General features: G+C 37.3%; 1 protein-coding gene across 1 annotated transcript; it reads left to right on the plus strand.

The window, feature by feature from the left end:
* The first annotated feature begins 990 nt into the window (after positions 1 to 990).
* LOC109244603 (squamosa promoter-binding-like protein 6) lies at positions 991 to 6,118 on the plus strand. Its single transcript, XM_019411721.1, has 5 exons — positions 991 to 1,066; positions 1,482 to 2,309; positions 4,462 to 4,565; positions 5,021 to 5,689; positions 5,864 to 6,118. Exons 2-4 carry the CDS (start codon positions 1,540 to 1,542, stop codon positions 5,668 to 5,670), a joined length of 1,524 nt encoding a protein of 507 aa, XP_019267266.1. The 5' UTR covers positions 991 to 1,066; positions 1,482 to 1,539; the 3' UTR covers positions 5,671 to 5,689; positions 5,864 to 6,118.
* The last annotated feature ends 11,990 nt before the right edge of the window (positions 6,119 to 18,108 follow it).

Here is an 18,108-nt window from a genome sequence, read left to right on the forward strand (position 1 = left end):
GATGAATTGGTGAGTAAAAATGAAAGAATGAGGGGGTATTTATAGTTGAGAATTGGGAAAAAGTATAATTATATAAAGTTTGGGGTTAAAATAAAGTTTGGGGGCCAAATGGCTATTTTTTAAAGTTGCAAACGGTTGAAAATTAAAGGCCAACGACTAGATTTTAAAAATCTGACCGTTGGTCTTTCTAAAAAAAAAAAATTTTTTATTTAGAAAAGAGCGGTTGGAGCCCGTTAGGCCCGGTTGAACCGGCCCAGGCCCGCCTGCCGGTCCCGGGCTCGTGGGCTTGATGTAAGGAACCGGCCCGCCCCGGGCTTTCTACACCACCAGGGACCGGCCCGCCGGGACCGTTTAGCCCGTTAAGACCGCGGGCCCGGCCCGGTCCCAGCCCGGCCCACCATACAGCCTTAGGGTTGCTTGAAGTCTAGTCTATTAAAACCCTGGCTTAGAGGCTACTTTAACCCAGTCCTAGGTCACTCCTATAAAAAGGGTTACATATTCCCTTAAAGAATATCTCGAAAATGGAGATATCTCAACAATTTCATAAACTCGCGGAATATGCACAAAGAGATCAAATATACGATCTCCAAAATTCCATAAAACTCTTGAAATATTCATTAAGAGATCAAAGACATGTCAAATATATCTTATTCAAAGTTCTAGCAATATTCAAGATCCAAATGGAGTGTTGCTACATGCTTCTTGATCATTAAATACATCAAGAAGATGCATATCATCAACAATTCGGAGGGAAGAATAAGGGACAAATAGAGTTGTAATCCGCAATATTTATCAATAAAACTCTTTTTTTTAATAGTTGTTTGTGATTGTAGATTTATTTTTCTGTACAAAATTTGTTGCAAACACCTTAAATCCAATTTAATTAGATTATTAGAGGGGCAAAAATAAGACTGAAGTGGAAGAAGACAAAAGGTATGTAAAATATTTTATGTTCGACTCACAAAGGTATCAGCTTCAATAGTTGCAATAATATAATGCCCTACTAGCAAAGCACCTGTCTCTTTTTCTGTCTTCACTCTTCCCTCTTTCTTTCAATCTTCCTCTGGTAAGCTCAAGACAATATACTGATTAACTTTAGCATTTTGTTTCTCTAGCATTATAGGGTTAGATAATTGTTCCATGTTAGATTATCTAAACGGTGTTCTTTCTTGATTTTTGTTTGGTACATTAAGATTTAGGTTCCATGTTGGTCTACGCATGTTTCTTGGTATTTAATAGCCTTACTTGTAAACTTTATAATCTTTTTTTGATGTTCTAATTTGATTCCCTGGTTCTTTAGTTCTTATATTTTCTCTTTTCTTTTGGGGTAATTAATTGGCTTATGTTCCATGTAAACAATAGCCCTTTTTCCTGACTTTTCTAATTTGATTTTCTTGGGTTACCTTTAAGGTCTTAATTTCAAGATATGAACTTTAATTTTTACTGATGCTTTGTTATCACTTTGTTCTTTGCATAATCAGAAATCAGTTTGGTGAAAAATTCACTGCGTACTTTGAGCAACTTTAGTTTCTGCTAGAAATGGAACCAATGAACTATGCATTGGAAGGAAGAGGCATTCTGTTTCCTGATAATAATGAAATGCCAGTTGGTGCACTTGCAAGAAGTAGAAATATTGTAAAAGATTGGAATTTGAACAACTTTTCTGATGTTGATAAAACCATGTTTGGCACTATCCAAGAAATTACTGAAAATATAGAATTTTCGGAATCAGGAATTGCTGATATTTTGAAGAAATGTGCCACAAGCAACCAAGGGTCAGAAGGTTTAGGTGCTGAAACAGTTGATTCTTCTAGAAAGGTGTTATCTATTTCTGTAAATACTTTGGACTCAATTCTGGGGGAAGTGGAACTTAAAGAGAGATCTAATCATATTGCAAATAGGTGTAACGATCCCATATCATTGCCAGTTGGATTGAAATTGGAGCAGTTGGTTGATCATAGAGAAGTCAGGAGTATATCATCTTCAAAAGGAAGTTCACTTCTTTCTTTATTGCCAGCAGAAAAAGCCCGTTCTCAGGAGGATGACTTGATTGTTTACAAAGTCAAGAGTAATTCGTCGTTAATGGAAAACCCAGCTTTGTCTTCACTGGAACCATTACTGCTAGGAAAAAGATCGCGGACCACAAATGTGGATTCCCAGGTTCCCCTGTGCCAAGTTTATGGTTGTAACAAGGACCTGAGCTCCTCAAAAGACTATCACAAAAGGCACAAAGTGTGTGATGAACACTCAAAATCTGCTAAGGTTATCGTTCATGGCATTGAGCAAAGGTTTTGTCAGCAATGTAGCAGGTATAGTCTAGCTTGTCTTCTGCTTCTTCTGTTGTATTGTTAAATCTCATTAGGTTGGAACGCAGTAGTTGCATGGTCATTGCCCTTGCCATTTAACAAAATTATCATATAACTACATTTCGTTATGCAGATTCATAAATAGTATTGGGTTTGAGTTGGGAAATTAGTTACTACCATTTTTCTAGTATTTGTATGATAAGGCTTACTAAATATCTTTTGTATAAAAATGTCTCTTGTAGAAAGATACGAGTATAGCACATAGAACTAGTACTCTTGTATCCATCTTTAATAAAGTTTTTAGCATCAGAACTTTCAGAACAGATTTTGACCAGCCCAAATGTTAGAATTCCACTTCAACTACCTAAATTTTCCATCTTAACTTTAACTTGCGTCCAACTTTTTCTATAAACTTGACTTTGAATGAATGAATAAAAGCTGCAGTAAGGTGAAGGAATTTAGACCGTTGCAGCTTTCATTTTTGGAGCACTCCAGATCCATTTATTATCTGAATCACCCTTAAGAAAAGCTACCCTCTTTGGTTTTCTGGAAGTATGGATCTTGACTTCAGCTATTCTTCTAGCTAATTTCTATTCATGCTATCTGAAATGTCAGAATTTAATTGGGCATTTTAGAAAAATATTTCGTAATTGATTTAGCAAAAAATAAGTTTTAAATCTATTGGACTTACTTAGTGAAAATAGATTGAAAATCTTTAGCACAATTAATATATTAATATATCATATATTCAAAAAAAATTCAGAATTAAATTGAATAGATGTATCTAGGGAGAATTCGCTTTGAAGAAACTATTCCCTAGATACACATGTCGTGTTATTTCACAATTGAATCAATTTAAAAATTTAAAAAAGACCTAAAGTTAGGGATTTATCAATAGGTAATGTTGCACCAATGCCCAACCAAAGGGCGGCTGCGGTACCAATCAAAAAGACAGTCGTCGCTACTGGACGGCGAAATGGATTTTGGAATTTATTAACATTCTCTAAAAAAGGTACTGTTAATAATCCCACAGGTACTGAAACCATTAAAAGAACCCCCAATAATTTATTGGGACACTGTACGAAGTATTTGAAATACAGGAAAGAAATACCATTCAGGTAATATTTCCAAAGGGGTTGCAAATGGATCTGCCGGTTCACCAATCATTGATGGTTCTAAAACGGCTAAGCCTACATTACATGCAATAGTACCTAGAATTACTACTGGAAAAATATATAAAAGATCATTGGGCCATGCGGGCTCTCCATAATAATTATGACCCATACCTTTAGCCAATTTAGCTCTTAATACAGGATCATTCAAGTCAGGTTTTTTGTTATTGGGATAGGGTGAATTCTTATAGATCCATNCTATCACAAAAGGCACAAAGTGTGTGATGAACACTCAAAATCTGCTAAGGTTATCGTTCATGGCATTGAGCAAAGGTTTTGTCAGCAATGTAGCAGGTATAGTCTAGCTTGTCTTCTGCTTCTTCTGTTGTATTGTTAAATCTCATTAGGTTGGAACGCAGTAGTTGCATGGTCATTGCCCTTGCCATTTAACAAAATTATCATATAACTACATTTCGTTATGCAGATTCATAAATAGTATTGGGTTTGAGTTGGGAAATTAGTTACTACCATTTTTCTAGTATTTGTATGATAAGGCTTACTAAATATCTTTTGTATAAAAATGTCTCTTGTAGAAAGATACGAGTATAGCACATAGAACTAGTACTCTTGTATCCATCTTTAATAAAGTTTTTAGCATCAGAACTTTCAGAACAGATTTTGACCAGCCCAAATGTTAGAATTCCACTTCAACTACCTAAATTTTCCATCTTAACTTTAACTTGCGTCCAACTTTTTCTATAAACTTGACTTTGAATGAATGAATAAAAGCTGCAGTAAGGTGAAGGAATTTAGACCGTTGCAGCTTTCATTTTTGGAGCACTCCAGATCCATTTATTATCTGAATCACCCTTAAGAAAAGCTACCCTCTTTGGTTTTCTGGAAGTATGGATCTTGACTTCAGCTATTCTTCTAGCTAATTTCTATTCATGCTATCTGAAATGTCAGAATTTAGTGGTTATGATGTAGTATGATTGTTGCGGCTGCTACTCCAGCAAAGACTTTTTTGGCCTTTTCCTATGCAGGTTTCACTTGCTGGCAGAATTTGATGAAGGTAAACGCAGTTGTCGCAAGCGCCTTGCAGGCCATAATGAGCGCCGAAGAAAGCCTCAATTTGATACACACTGGGGTAAGCTTAATTTTCCCTTCTCAACTTTGTTAAATGCCGTTGAACTGAGGAGTACTCCAAGTACATTAGTCTTTAAGCTCCATCGATTTGATTCTACAACATAAAACGTCCTCCTCTCCCTGTTTCCCTTCCAAAAGAATGAATTAAAAACCTCCCTTTTCTTTTTTCTAACTATGTTTTAGTTCGAGGGCATGATAATATTGTAATTCTTTGTCGAGTTAATCTGTTTTATGTATATCTATAAACTTGTATGTTGCAAATCTATCTTATTTACCTATTTTTATCTAGTACATCTACTAATCTATGTTTTGTATTTCAATTTCAATTTGCTAGTCACATCAGATAAATGTTTATGCAGACTCTTCTCTTCGCTTCTGGCACTTCCGTGGTTTATATGCCTTGTGGGCAAATTTCTTTTTTTCGTTTGATTGAGTTTGAGTATGTGCAAATGGCAGGTTCAAGGTTATTCGAAATGACTTCACAAAGGAGGGCGTCATTTCTTTTTCCTGAAATACATCCTGGCAGTTCCTTTAGTCAAGAAAGATTTGAAGACCATAGCAAGCACATCAAATTGGAAGAAAAGCCGATCTGCATCTCTCAATTAGCTATGGCAGTGACAAAGAAGCAGTCACCATTAAAAAGCTTCCAGCATCCTGTTCGAGCTACATTTTCGGTTCAAGAATTATCTGCAGGGCAAAACTCCACTTGTGCTCTCTCTCTTCTGTCAGCCCACTCACAACACCATTTACACAACTCAGAATATCATTGTCCTCACCTTAAAAGAGATCATAATCTTCAAAACTTTTGCGGATTAAGTGCTTCGGGAAGCTTTACATCAAATGAATTATATTCATCTGAAGTATTTGAAATAGATAGGATCGCCCAAGTTCTTGATGACAGTCAAGCTGTTTCAACTGATGATCTAAGACAAAGACGTGTTCGAAGATCAAATTCTATGAAATCTAAGCATGACCTCTCTCCAGAAGATGGACCAACCGTGGATTTAGTTCAGTTGTCATCGCACCTGCAAAGAGTGGAACAGCTGAAAAATTCTGACCAAGTGAAGCAGGAGAATGATATCTTCCGTTGTTTTACGACCTCATGAGGATTAAGAAAGCTGCAAGGTGTGTAGCCATGTCCAATTGAATATTAAATGCTTCTTTCTTTTCTATCGTGATTTGGGATTCGAAATGCCTTTGGAGGTAAATGAATTTAGTCCTTGGGAGCTCTGTGTTTGAACCATGAAAATATTGTTGTTTTGTTTTCGGCCCTTGGTAATTCATGCTTAATTTTTGCAGTGTTAATATGATACCTCAAAGCTTTTGAGAAGAATAATCAGGCTGATACAAGAATGGTAGCTTTGCCAACAGGTCAAGAGGCAAAGACAGAATAATAAATGGTAGATGTCTGTATAATTTGTAAGTGTCATTTTAATTTCTTTGCTGCATCAATTGCTCAATTGTATAGAACTATTTTGTGGAAACAACACTGTTTTTTTCGTAGTCAATATCACAGTATATACTGATGTTTAAGCAGAAAATTATAAACCCTTGAGGATGGATGAAAGATACATAAATCATGTGTTTTAAGACCATAAGATTAAGGTGAAACCTTTCATCAGCATTTCGTGTGATGCAACATTCCATTTCCTCATAGAGAAAAGTAAAAATGACAAAACTTGCTCTATTTTTTTCAATTCAACACTTTTGAGAGTGAAGCACTATTCTAAAATATTTAATTCCTTGGAATGAAGCAGTCGGTGATAATGAAAATTTGAAAATATATATTTAAAAAGTTTAATCTATATCCAACAATCGCTGGAACTGAATAAGAAATTTTCAGGAACTAGTAGTGGCTTTGGTTCAACTGAACTTAGATGCTTGCTTTGTGGCAGAAAAGTTTATTCCATGCAAACTAATTGTAATTAAGTTTGGTGCAACTAAACTGGATGCTTTGTCCTGATAAAAGTTTATTCCATGCATGTGTACATGCACACGTGCATACACAAAACAAAAGAGCTTTCGGCATCCATATATTTCAAAGTACATAATTTCTTTTTGACTTACACTGTTTAAAAACTTTAGCTGATCATATTAATTGACTTTGTTTTAAAAACTTTAGCTGCTATTCCAATATATTCACTAGATCTCTTTAATATACTCCGTAGATAGATAGATAGATAGATAGGGGTGTGGATATATGAGTGTGTTTTTGAGGTGGTCCTTGAAAGAGAAGGATCTATTCTATGAAGAACAGAGAGGTGGTGTGGCGTGTGGTCCCCCGTTGCAACATTCCATTTGGTTGAAAACACAAGCTACCCCGCCGCTGCGTCCATGTACTATTCTAGTATGCTATGAAGGAAAAAGAGTTTTTTTTGGATGATTAATTTGGGATAATAGGATTTAAAGAACCATTTGACTCCATATAGTAAATGTGCCAAAATATTTATTTTTTGCACCAAACTATTTAAGTGCTTGGCATAGTCCCTTTTCATGAATTTTTCCTTGTTACCGAGTTCAATTCATTTTTAAAAATTTGTCTCCGAATTTTCCTCTTAAATCTTCCATTTTCCACGTGGTTAATAGGCAATTTGTGTATTTACACTGTCTTTGGTGGGTAGAGTTATTAATGGAGATGTGCGCAAGCTAATCTAAACACCACGAAAAATAATGTGATGTAAAACAACAATTTTAAAGAATATCTTCTATACGAACTATTTCCATAAGGAATCTTTAGAAAGAGATGAAGAAGCTATAGTAATAGAAGATAATCCATTATTTTGAAGGAAAAAAGAAAAGAAGAATTATTACAATCATTATTCATTCCTCCATATTATTCCCATCTCCTGGAGCCAACAACCTCAACCTATTCAAGCGAATGTTAGTTGGAAAGCTAAATATGCAGTCAAAAGTACCTACGTTTAAATAAAAGAGGACTTTTTATGCGTAGCCCACATTCGTTCACTTTTTATATATAATTGTGAATTATAATATCAGTTGCAAAATGAAACTGCAAATGATTACAGCGATGAGATTGTAGATGGGATTGAATAATTTTTTATCATATAATTGATTCATACATAGTTGTCATTTTTGGAATTTTGACCTAACAAATTAAATCATTATTTATGAATGAAAAAAGTCGAGATGTTTGAGTGGTTAGAGTTTGTGGGCAGAGTATCGGATTGGGAAGAGGGCTAAGAATAACATAATTGGATAATACTATTATCATTTGTTTTGTTCATAGGATAGGACGTCGGACTAGAACTGTGATTAAGTATTGTATTACATGAATGTGGACAACAACTCCTTAAGCTCAAACTAATTAAGACTCCTTTCTTAAGTAATAATCATTTTTTCTTTACTTTCTTTTTTCATTTATGTTATGGGTCAATCCCTGCAGAAATTAACAGGAAAAATGACATGGTATGAAATAGTTGGGCAATAAGTGAGTGAAGCTAGAACTGTATTTTTTTTTTTCCTCTTTAAAGGAATGAAATATTTCTTTACAGACATTCTGATTCAAAGGATTTAAGTCTACACTAATAGTATTCAAATCCTTTACACTACCAATATATAATAATTAGTAGTAGCAGGTTATGTGGAGATGTTTGGAGGCTATAGGGGCACGTGTTGCCTACCTTAGGTTGATTAAGGACATGTACGATGGAGTAAAGACTCAAGTGAGGATGGTAGGTGGGGATTCGGACCATTTTCCGGTGGTGATGGGGTTGCATCAGGGGTCGGCACTCAACCCTTTTTTGTTTGCTCTGGTGATGGATATACTGACGCGCCACATCCAAGGGGAGGTGCTGTAGTGCATGCTGTTTGCAGATGATATTGTATTGATTGACGAGACGCGAGATGGTGTGAACGCGCAATTAGAGGTATAGAGGCAGACCCTGGAATCTAAATGTTTCAAGTTGAGCAGGACCAAGGCAGAATACTTGGAGTGTAAGTTCAGTGGCGAGACTCAAGGAGCGGAAGGGGAGGTGAGGCTGGACTCGCAGATCATCCCTAGGAGAGGGAGTTTTAAGTACCTTGGGTGTATTATTCAGGGGGATGGAGAGATTGATGAAGATTTTACTCATCGTATTGGGGCAGGATGGATGAAATGGAGACTCGCTTCCGGTGTTTTGTGTGATAAGAATGTACCACTGAAACTTAAGGGTAAGTTCTACAGAGTGGTAGTCAGACCAACGATGTTGTATGGGGCAGAGTGTTGGCCAGTCAAGATCGCTCATGTCCAGAAGATTAAGGTAGTAGAGATGAGGATGTTCAGATAGATGTGCGGGCACACCATATTAGATAGGATCAGAAATAAGGTTATTCACGACAAGGTGGGTATGGCCCCTATTAAGGACAAGATGCGGGGCACGACTTAGGTGGTTTGGCCATGTGAGGAGTAGGGGCACAGACGCCCCGGTGAGGAGGTGTGAGAGGTTGACATTGGAGGGCCTACGGAGAGGTAGAGGTAGGCCAAAGAAGAGGTGGCAAGAGGTGATTAGGCAAGACACGGCGCAGCTTCAGCTGATCGAGGACATGACCCTTGATAGGAAAGTATGGAGGTCGAGGATTAGGGTAGTAGAGTAGGTAGTCTAGAGTGTTCATAATAGTAGTATTGGCACGCAGTCTTGCTTTCTGTTAGTAGCAGGTTTTATGACTAACCGTTATTTCTTTCATTGTTGATCACCTTACTATCTGTTATTTTTATTCTACTTTTATATGGCTTCTTGGTACTGTCCCTTCTTGTCTATATTTTCATTAATGTGGTGCTTATGCTTTTCTAAGCCGAGGGTCTATTGGAAACAACCTCTCTATCCTCACAAGGTAGGGTAAGGTCTGCGTACACACTACCGTCCCGAGACCCCACGGTATGGGTTATTACTGTGTATGTTGTTGTTGTTGTTGTTGTAGCAGGTTATGTATCCTTTTTCTGAGGTTATTTGTAATGACTCGACTGGTCGTTTTGAGCATTTGCACTTTGCTCGATAGTTTACATGCATGAGTAGCTCCGTATGATGTATTTTGACTTATGTGAATCGTCGGTTTTTTTTCAAGTTATTCGGAATTGATTTAGGAGAAAGATTCTCAACTAAGAAGCATTAAATTAGAAGAGTTGATCAAGTTTGACTTTTTTGTATTTGACCTCGGATTGGAGTTTTGATGGTTCCGTTAGCTCTGTTGGGTGATTTTGGACTTAGGAGCGTATCCGAATTGTGATTTGGAGGTCCGTAGTTGAATTTGGCCTGAAATGATGAAAGTTGGATTTTTTGGAACGTTTGACCTGGAGTGGACTTCTTGATATTGGATTCGGATTCTAATTCCCGGAGTTGGAATAGCTTCGTTATGTCATTTGGGACTTGTGTGCAAAGTTTGGGTTCATTCCGGGTTGATTGCTATATTTCGGCACGAGTTGTGGAAGTTGAAAAGTTCAAAACTCATCAAGTTTGAATTTAGGCGTGATTCGTCGTTTTGATGTTGTTATGTATGTTTTAAGGCCTCGAGTAGGTCCTTGTTATGTTATAGGACTTGTTGGTATACTTGGGCAGGGTCCTGAGGGGCTCGGGCGTGTTTCAGATTGATTTCGGATTATTTTTCTTCATGTTGTTATTGCTGGTTGCTGCTGATTCTGGTGTGACTGCACCTGCAGCTAGTTTGCGCAGGTGCGATGGTCGCAGAAGCGCTCGAGGATATTACTGTGTATGTTGTTGTTGTTGTAGCAGGTTATGTATCCTCTTTTTGAGGTTATTTGTAATGACTCGACCGGTCGTTTTGAGCATTTGCACTTCGCTCGATAGTTTACGGGTATGAGTAGCTCCGTATGATGTATTTTGACTTATGTTAATCGTCCATTTTGATTTTCAGGTTATTCGGAATTGATTTGGGAGAAAGTTTCTCAACTAAGAAGCTACCAAGTTTGACTTTTTAGTATTTGACCTCGGCTTAGAGGTTTGATGGATCTGTTTAGGGCTGCTTATCGGGCGGATTGGGCGGTTATTTACTTTTAACGGTTTGTCTTATCGGTTATCATCTTTTAAATGTAATAATCCGCTAGTCGCCCGATAAGATATCGGGCGGATTGGTATCAGTTTAGCTTTTATCGGGCGGTTATCAGGCGGTTTATCAGCCTAATTCAATCTATATTGCGTTCATTAATTGTTTGCTGGCAACCTAGCTTACAAATTCAGAATAGGAAATTACACAATGAGTCCAGACATACATGTCTATTAACGCCTACATAAGAATGATGTAGTGTGTCATGTGTTGTAGAGTGAAAAAAGCAAAACACATTGTAAGCTACATTACATCCCAAAGCAGACTACATATGATATGAGTCCAGACATACATGTCTGTTAACGCCTACCATTAAATCCCAAAGCAGACTACATTACATGAGTCCAGACATACATATGTCTGTTAACGCCTAGCATACAAATTCAGAATAGGAAATTACAGTCTATATTCAAAGTGAGTCCAGAATACATATTTCAAAATGATTAATTAAGTGAGCAGACTACACAAAAATGTTCGGCCTGCAGCTAATGCCTGACAGTGCTTGAATTTCTGCAGCTTCAAAGTTCAAACAACAGCTTAATCCATAAGTGAGCATATCCCTGTAAAAAATATGCATACACCAAATTTTAGCATTAGGCAACAAAGTAGAGACTGATAAATACTACGGTCTTGAGGCAATAAGAAGAGTTGAAGACCACACAAACCATTTCAGAATAGAGCAAGGTGAACGTAAAAATAACCCTTTTTCACAGTATCATCAGCATACGTTAGCATCTGAACATAAGTCGAAGCACAAGCCACAAACCAAAACCAAACAAAAGAAGGTTCCAGTTTGCACCAACTCCAGTTATGCCCACAATTTCTAACTTAAACTCTCAACCAGGCATTTCACGCTATATCATTAACCATACAAACAACAGTGAGCAAAAGAAACTTACTATCTGCTGACTGCTGTTCTGGCTATGGCGAGAGGGAGATGCGAGACGGCGAGATAGAGTCGACGAGTCGGCGAGTCGACGAGATAGGGTGCTGAAAGTCGATGGGATAGAGTGCTGGAAGCCTGGAAGTCAACGAGATAGAGTACTGCTAGTGGCTGCTGGTTGAAATTTAGGCGTTAGGGTTTCTGATTATTTAATATATATATATATGGATAAAAATAAATTTTATATATATATATATTCTTAACGGGTTAACGGAATATCCGTTAAGAAAATTGAATAATCCGCCCCCAAACCGATAAGCCATTAACAAAAAAATTTCAATCTATTCCCCGTCCATTAAATCATTAACCAGATACCAATAAGTCATTAAGCTTCGGTTTCGGTTCGGTTTTCGGTTTCAGTTCGGTTTTGAGCACCTCTAGATCTGTTAGCTCCATTGGGTGATATTGCACTTAGGAGCGTGTCCGAACTATGATTTGGAGGTCCGTATTTGAATTTGGCCTGAAATGACGAAAGTTGGATTTTTTAGAAAGTTTGACCAGGAGTGAACTTTTTTATATCGGATTTGGATTGTAATTTCAGGAGTTGGAATAGCTTCGTTATGTCATTTGGGACTTGTGTGCAAAATTTGGGTTCAATCCGGGTTGATTTGCTATGTTTCGGCACGAGTTATGGAAGTTGAAAAGTTCAAAGTTCATCAAGTTTGAATTTAGGTGCGATTCATCGTTTTGATGTTGTTATGTGTGTTTTGAGGCCTCGAGTAGGTCCGTGTTATGATATGGGACTTGTTGGTATACTTGGGCAGGGTCCCGAGGAGCTCGGGCGTGTTTCAGGTTGATTTCGGATTATATTTCTTCATGTTATTATTGTTGGTTGCTGCTGGTTCTGGTGTGACCGCACCTGCGGCTAGTTTGCGTAGGTGCGATGGTCGCAGAAGTGAGAAGAGGCTGGGTGAGGAAGATCGCAAAAGCGGAGAAAGAGCGCAGGTACGAGGAATTCGAAGCGTGGGTGCGGAAGTCTTCGCAGAAGTGAAATTTGATACCGCATTGCGGGGGTTGCTGGGCAAGGCCATTTTTGCAAAAGCAAAGTTTTCCTGCAAAAGCGAAGGTCGCAGATGCGGACACTTGACCGCAAATGCTGAATCACTGGCCAGAATGTTATAAGTTCGAGGGTTGGTCCTTTTTATCACATATTGAGCTATGTACTTCGGAATGGAGCGATTTTTGGAGCAATTTTCACCACAAGGATTGGGGTAAGTATTCTACACTCGGTTTGTATTACATTTCATAAATCCATCTTCATTTTTAGCAATTGGTTGATGAATTTAAAGAGCAATTGGGGGTTTTGGCCTAAAGTTTCATAATGTAAATTTTTGAGTTTTGAGTATCGATTCGGGGTCGGATTTGAGTGAAACTAGTATGGTTGGACTCGTAATTGAATGGGTTGTCGGATTTTGTAAGCTTTGTCAGATTCCGAGGCGCGGGCCTAGGTGTGACTTTTGGCCGATTTTGGATTCGATCTTTATCATTTGGAATTATTTCCTTAGGCCTTATTTGATGTATTTGAGTTGCTTTTGGCTAATTTTGAGCCGTTCGGAGGTCAGTGCACGCGGGGTGGCATTCTTGGAGCATCACTTGGCTTGCTCGATATTGGAATTTACTTGTTCGAGGTAAGTAACACTTCTAAACTTAGTGTTGAAGGTATGAAACCCCAAATTACGTGTTATGTGATTGGTATTGAGGTGATGCACATGCTAGGAGATGGGCGTGTGGGCGTGCACCGTGTGAATTGTGACTCCTTTATTTCTGTGGTACTGTGTAGTTACCTGATCTTATCTGTAACCATGAAATTTCTAAGTAATTGAGCTATTGAGATGTAATCCATGCTAGAATCCATGTCTAGGCTACATGTTTATCCTGTTGGGACCCACTAGGGTCATTTCTGTTGTTAAGCTATCTGCTTTCATTGCATTATGTACTCAATCACACGCATTCATATGCATATCATATCTCAGTCTCTGTTACTATTTATTGATACATCACATCATTATTTTTGGGCTAATATTTCATGACATTGAGAGCCCGAGAGACTGGATAGATTGACGACTGAGTGAGGTCGAGGGCCTGATAGTGAGGATATTTATAGGATCGGGCTGCACCCCGCAGCATGTTTCATTGATTTATGCCATGATTGTCTTGATATAGTGCTTGGGCTGTAGGATCCCCTCCGGAGTCTATACAAACCCCCAGTGAGCGCAGGTACCTACTAAGTGCGAGTGCCGAGTGACTGGGAGGATAGAGTGACTATGAGGATGAGTGGCTGTGAGGACTGAGTGACTGGGAGGACTGAGCGAATTGATACTTTGAGAGTATGCATATGATTTTATCACTGAGTTGCATTGCATTGGACATGTACACTAGACATACAGGCATATAGAAGCATTTTTTCTCATGTTGTACAATATCACGTCATTTATCACTTCTCACATATATTTGACATATGGGCATCGAGAGGCATTTTACACTTGCTACCTGGAGAGAAAACGAAAAATCTTGTTCATTGTTGAAAGGATTTTTGGGAAAATTTAAAGTTTTCATATCATCTCATATTTTTCGACGATTTCGGTAATGGAATTGGATTTTCATTGATATACTTGAAAAGCGGAAATATTTTCGGGAATTATGAATAAGCTGAGCATTTTTATTACTTGCTTTACATTGCTAAGAACTGTTGTTAGCTATTGGTGTTGGACCTGACCTTTGTTCTAGCTCGTCACTACTTTCAACATAAGGTTAGATTTGTTAGTTATTGAGTACATGGGGTCAGTTGTACTCATACTACACTTCTGCACCTTGCGTGCAGATGTTGGCTGCTGATGTTGCTGTGTTTGACGGGTGCTAGATTTGAAGATGTGCATTCGTTCCGGTTGTAGCTGCCTTTGTTCATGGTAGCCTTAGATTTATAAAACTCCGTTTATGTACTTTTCGAACAGATGATATATTTATTTCATACCGGCTTTGTAAATTCTATTCTTAGAAGCTCATGATTTGTACTACCAGTCCTTGGGAAATGTATAAGATTCAGATAATTCATTTTGTTTAATTGTCTTATTGATATTATTGAAATTGGATTGTTATTAGTTGGCTTACCTAGCGGGTTGGGTTAGGTGCCATCACGACTAGTGAATTTTGGGTCGTGACATTATTGAGTCATGCTTTCAATAAACAATGATTTATAGTTAGTTCTTAAGTAACCTAGTTGTATAAAAAAATTACACTATGAGCTTATAAACTTAAAACTTTAAAAAAGAAAAAAGTGAAATTGAAGAAAATAATTTCTGCCTACATTATTATATCAAAAGTGCTATTTTGACTTCTTTTTAAGGTTATAGATTGATATTGAACTCTTTTTGAGCAAACAGGAAACATATAAAATTAAAATTACGTAATGTTTGTTACATCATGGCCTAGTTGTGTGCCGCTTAGGACACATTGATTTCCTAAGCTTGCTAATCTATTACAAGCATCCATAGGTAGGTATTTAACAAAACAAAGATGATTGTCCTCATCATACTTAACAGAGTTAAGAACAACATTGGGAGGGGATACAAAAACTTTTTTCTTCCTTCCTGGAGTCCTTCCCATCTTGGCCATGGTGTGAGCGACGGTGTTGCCTTCTCTAAATGTGTGCTGGAGGAGGGTCACCTTCCCTTGGTGCATTAACGACCTGCAAACATTGACAATACTATCAAAAAGTCTATTACCACATTGTATAGTTTGTATTACCTCCGCACAATCCGTCTCTAATTCTAGTGGGAATAAATCCCACTCATGTGCTGTTTTGAGTCCTTCTTTTATTGCCTTTAGTTCAGCCTCCAAAGAGCCCCTAGCTTGTATGACGTTGTGAAACCAACAATCTAGTGTCCATTTGCATTGCAGAATACTCCCCCCAGTCCACTTTGGTAGTTGTTATGACTAGCATCAACATTTAATTTGTACCATTCTTTTGGTGGCTTTTGCCACTTTATTTGTAATTGAATCCTTTCAATGGGTAGCGTGTTATTTTCCGTAAGAAGCTTGAATTCCACAGCTTTTTGAATAATATTGTTAATGTTAATAGGGTGCCTCGAGTTGTTTTGGTTATTAGCATTTCTGTTAATCCAAATTTTCCATAGGGCGAACGGGAGGATATAATTCCATTCTAGTAGGTTGTGTCTCACAGGGTAATTCTGATTTCGTAGTTGTGCAAGCCACTGCCCCCTTGTGGGATCATAAAAGGTTACCCCACCCAAATTATCCCAAAACGTTTTAATTACTTTGCAAGTGAGGAAAATATGGATGATAGATTCTTCTTTCATATCACATATAGGACATAGGGGGTCAATATTGATTCCAATCCGGGCTAGGTATTTCCTACATGGTAGCCTGTTATGGAGACATTGCCATAAAATTTTTTTTATCTTATTTGGGCATGGTCCAATTGATTTTTGATAGTTGATTCAATAAGACTATAACAACTTTTGATAGTAAAAATTCCTTTTGATGAAAGAGACCATATGGGAATATAATATCATTTAAGGGACCCTTTGTTCAAATTTTGACCTTAAGGAAGTTTTGTTGAATTTTAGAAGGAATATCCACCGATAATTTTGTGAGATCCCATTTTCTATTGGTATAAATATCCCTGATTTTAAGATTGTAAATTTCAGGCATAGTGGGACCTTCAATTAAACTTCTAAGGTTTGTGGAGTTAGGGATCCATCTTGTATCCCAGATATTGAAGTTATAATTTAGGTGGGGTGACCAAGTGATTCCTTTAGAACATAATTCCCATCCTTTAATAATAGCTTTCCAGACGAAGGATTGATCTTTTCTAGAGCAACTCCCTCCATATTTAGTAATAAGCATCCTTGCCCATGGAGAGGTGGCCTGAGTTAGAAGTAGCCAAAAAGAGTAGCTAGGTTGGTCAAATTCTTTGTATTGGCACTATGGATGCCCAGTCCCCCGGAAGACTTTGGTTGACAGACATTTGTCCATTTTACTAGGTGATTTTTTTCCTATTCTCATTTGTACTCCAAATAAAGTCTCTTTGAATTTTGTCAATCTTCTTAATGATCTTTTTAGGGAGTAGAGTGTATTGCATGTACTAGTTAGGGATAGAATTGAGGCATGATTGAGCCAGGGTGGTTCTCCCAGCTATATTAATAATTCTCATTTCGAAGAGGCAAGTCTTGTCCTCATTTTATCAACTATAAACTGATAATCAGTCGGCTTTGGATTTTTGATTAAGATTGAAAAACCTAAGTATGTACCAAAGTTTTCACTTTTCTTAATACCTAATGTATTGCTTATACTTTTAATGATGGTAGGGTTACAGTTTTGGGAGAATAGGATTTTTGACTTGGAATGATTTATGTTTTGACCGGATGGTGAATAAAATAATTCTAGACCTGTTTTAATGGCATAACATGATTTTTCGTTAGCCTTAGCCATTAGAGTCAAATCATCTGCAAAAAATAAATGGGAGAAGCAAGGGCTTTTTCTTCCTATGGTGATTGGATCCCACTTGCAAATGTCGACCTGATTTTCAATATACCTAGATAGAAGCTCTAGAAAAATGATGAATATGTAAGATGATAGTGGATCCCCTTGCCTAATTCCTCTGCTAGGTTCAAAAAAAATTGTGGTAGACCCATTCACTAGGATTGCAATAGAGCTTGATGAGATACAACTAAGAAATAGTTTAGAGAATTTTGGTGGAAAGTTGAAAAACCTTAGGGTACAATAAACAAAGGACCATTCTATACGGTCAAAGGCCTTTTCCAAGTCGATTTTTAGTATCATATGGCTATGCTTGCCATTGACTTTTTTTAGGTTGAAAATTATTTCTTGAATTATTACAGCATTATCCGATGCTCTTCTATTTTTCATGAAGCTAGCTTGAAAGGGACTTATGATCTTGTCTAGGAAAGGTTTGAGACGATTTGCAAGAATTTTCGAAATAATCTTGTAGATAGGATTGCAAAGGCCAATAGGTCTAAAGCTTTTAATGTTGTGAGCATTAGGCACTTTAGGAATCAGACAAAGGTATGTTTTATTTATTTCTTTAGAAATTATCTGAGTATTGAAAATATCTTGACAAAATTTAATAACTGACTGTCCTATGATATTCCAGTACCTCTGATAGAATAAAGGGTGAAGACCATCTGGCCCGGGGGCTTTGAAAGGTTTGAAGGAGAATATAGCCTTCTTGACCTCATTATCTAATAGAGGATTATCTAGGGAGTTAAGGTGAATGGTGGTATAGCTTGTATTTATTAACCCTAACTCCTTCTTATGTGTACAAGTATGAGAGGATGTAAAAAATTTTGTAAGGTAGTTTAAAACATGAGATGTGATTAATTGATGAACATTGATCCAATTTCCTGCCTCATCCTTAAAATATGTTATTTTATTTTTACGTCTTCTGTTTAAGGCAGATATGTGGAAGAACTTGGTATTCGCATTTCCATCATTTAACCACATTATTCTAGACCTCAATTTTCAATAATCCTCTTCAATCTTGAGAATATCATTATATTCTTTT

Source organism: Nicotiana attenuata, unplaced genomic scaffold (genome assembly GCF_001879085.1).
Source record: "Nicotiana attenuata strain UT unplaced genomic scaffold, NIATTr2, whole genome shotgun sequence".
In the NCBI taxonomy this organism is placed as follows: Eukaryota; Viridiplantae; Streptophyta; class Magnoliopsida; order Solanales; family Solanaceae; genus Nicotiana; species Nicotiana attenuata.

What these genes read in the sequence shown, in the direction of transcription:
- LOC109244603 (XM_019411721.1), top strand. Translation starts at nt 1,540, where the DNA reads ATGGAACCAATGAACTATGCATTGGAAGGAAGAGGCATTCTGTTTCCT. An exon ending in TTTTGTCAGCAATGTAGCAG is followed by an intron (nt 2,310 to 4,461) that starts GTATAGTCTAGC and finishes TTTCCTATGCAG; the next exon opens with GTTTCACTTGCTGGCAGAAT. An exon ending in TCAATTTGATACACACTGGG is followed by an intron (nt 4,566 to 5,020) that starts GTAAGCTTAATT and finishes TGCAAATGGCAG; the next exon opens with GTTCAAGGTTATTCGAAATG.